The sequence below is a fragment of the Anneissia japonica genome, unplaced genomic scaffold (assembly GCF_011630105.1).
Source record: "Anneissia japonica isolate Jap-2015-1 unplaced genomic scaffold, ASM1163010v1 scaffold16662_len1167910_cov178, whole genome shotgun sequence".
NCBI lineage: Eukaryota > Metazoa > Echinodermata > Crinoidea > Comatulida > Comatulidae > Anneissia > Anneissia japonica.
The window spans coordinates 654,479-657,086 of NW_022732216.1; the positions used below are offsets into that span (position 1 = coordinate 654,479).

A 2,608-nucleotide genomic window follows, 5' to 3' on the forward strand; every position below is an offset into this window, starting at 1 on the left:
TGCGCTTTTTTTTTTTTGCAATTTTTAAGACAACAAACTTTTAAACTTTAAACCTAATTAATTTAGGCAAAACTTTTAACTTTATGCTTGCTTTTATATTATTCTTATCACGCTCGAACTTGTTGAAAAACTATCTGTTTATAATATTTTATTGATCGAACAAGTCTTTTGTAATGTCTTATTGTGCTTTATATAATTGTTTATATATATGTTACTGTACTTGCAATTTCGAGAATAAATAAAGTTTTTGATTATTATTATTATTATTATTATTATTATTATTATTATTATTATTTATTTAGGCACACAATACATGTGTGATTGATTGATTACAAAATTTCGTTCCCAGTTTATGAAAACAGGTGTTAGTGGTATTCCAACCAGCAACCGCTCGCTATGGTGGCGATATTTTGCCGTTAGATACTCCTATTGAACGCTGTAATTATTTTATTTTGTTTATATTCATTGATACACATCTTATATTGTATTCACTAGAAACCTCTATGACTAATGTCCTTATTTTGTTAAAGAAGTGTGTTTGAATAATTGTGTTTTATCAACTGTGTGTCCTCAAATGAACTTTCTAATTATAATTATTTCCCATTCTTCTACTTTTTTTTTCTTACACAATTGTTCTACAATAAAGAAAATAGTAATATGCAAAATACACTGTATAATATTTCTTTCATTGCAAAAGGATTTATGAATTGTTTAGTTCTCAGTGTGTGAGCTTGAGTTCAACTGGCTAATATATTTCAAACGTCAAGAAGGCCAGCGTAGACATAAGCGATCGATGTACGCATGTGTAGGTGTTCGCTAAGTTACCGTACCATAATGCGACTCGACACCGCCACGCTTGCACGCTGTTCAGCCAGAATCCTGTTGGATTCACTCACGCCAATTTTTGTAGTGGAACTTATTTAATATTAGGGCTACAATGAAATGGTCAACCTGCCGTTTAGTTTTCTTATTTCTAGCTATTGTCAAAACATCAGCGTCAACATTTGACTATGATTCGATAGGATATAATGCAACAAAAACAGAAGACTTTGAGTATTTCCAGGATAACATCACTACTACCGAATCTCCTCGGCTACCGATAACAAATTCTAGTAATACTGTTACAAGTGATGATACTGATAAACGCCAAAACAATAATCAAGTACATATAGACGTTGTTTCTAAGTTTCTCCAGCGTATGGAAGATATAGAGAGAAATGTTGCCAACTGCGAGAAGGGTACAGACGTTACGCTGGACCGGGGAGCGGTCACCTACGGACCGAAAATGTTCCGTCGTCATGCAATGGTTGCAGTACATAGAGCTAACCTTCTAACGCGAATATGGAAAAACAGTAGTATATATAGCCAACTGGAAAATAATGAGTTGTTCTTTTATTCGCTTGTGGTATCTGTAGTTGAAAACAATCCGGATATTTTTGCGTTTGGGAATTGCCACGACAGAAGTCAATTCGGAAATTACACTGCGTTCTGCCCGTTCGCGTATCGCCAATCTAACGGAATGATTTTAGTGAAAGATTTATCAGTGTCATACCACTATCTAACAAATCAATCGGAGTTTTTTTGGGAAGCTCGTCAAAAAGCAGAAGAACTGTTAAAAACGAGGAAACCAATGAAAGGTAAGGATGTTTTATGGTCAAGTTTATCTGGTTAAACCAACAAATTATAATTTACGATAAATGCAAATAAAACTCAGCTTTACGGTTGAAGAACTAGGATTTCGAGATGCACAGTTTTGAGATTTGAGGGCTCCGGTCCTAGATAAGAATTGAAAAGGGAATTCCCCGTGATGCATTCCGGGGATATGCGAGCTCCCTGTATTTAATTTTAATTATTAATTATATTTTATTGAAGTTTTATTTCATTGTAATCCAGCAACGAGGTGTCTCGTCAATGACAGGTTGCAAATGATGCTCTTTAAACCAAGTCTTTTCGTGGGGCTTTTTAGAAGATTGAGTTATGATTTTTAAAAAAAGAAAAAAATCATTCTTTCTCAGAATTTGAACCCAAGACCCTGAGATTGGATGGCGAACACTTTAACCACCAACCAATATGCAATACCGTAACTCTTATTGACATTATCAATTTACAATCATGATACAGTCAAAATACAGCTCCAGCATTGTGGCTCCTGAAACTTGCCGACGGGGGTTTCATCGCGTCCGACAGTTTTACGTTGCAGTGGTGGCGAAACGGGTAGGAGGGGCATTTGCCTTCCCGTCGGAGAGGCCTGGATCTCCTGTCGTCCTACACCACGACGATGTCGTCGGATAAAAAAAAAAATATTGCCATCCAAATGAAGTTATTTTTATTGCCAATCCCTAATATTGTGGTCAAGAAGCACAATTTGGACCACTAAGGTCTAAAAACTTTCCCGTGAACCCTACCAGAGATTTTTTTTAAATTCCTGGACCAGGATTGAGACTCTAGTCGCTTCTTGATTCGGACCCCGGACATGTTGAACCCCTTGTCGGCAGCTTTCTGGAGCCACCGCTGTTACGTTGCTGAAAAAATAGATCTATTTAGAAACTGTATCCATATAAATTTATAAAATACATAGCTTACGAAGTAGGAGCTTATATGTCTATAT

General features: G+C 35.9%; 1 protein-coding gene across 1 annotated transcript in view; it reads left to right on the forward strand.

Annotated features, from left to right (window-relative positions):
• The first annotated feature begins 808 nt into the window (after positions 1 to 808).
• The window catches only part of LOC117115618 (probable G-protein coupled receptor CG31760), a 47,894-nt gene continuing 46,094 nt past the window's right edge, over positions 809 to 2,608 (forward strand). Inside the window, exon 1 of the mRNA XM_033259484.1 lies at positions 809 to 1,637. Coding sequence (XP_033115375.1) covers positions 938 to 1,637 — 700 coding nt within the window. The 5' untranslated portion in view covers positions 809 to 937. The remainder of the gene's footprint in view (positions 1,638 to 2,608) is intronic.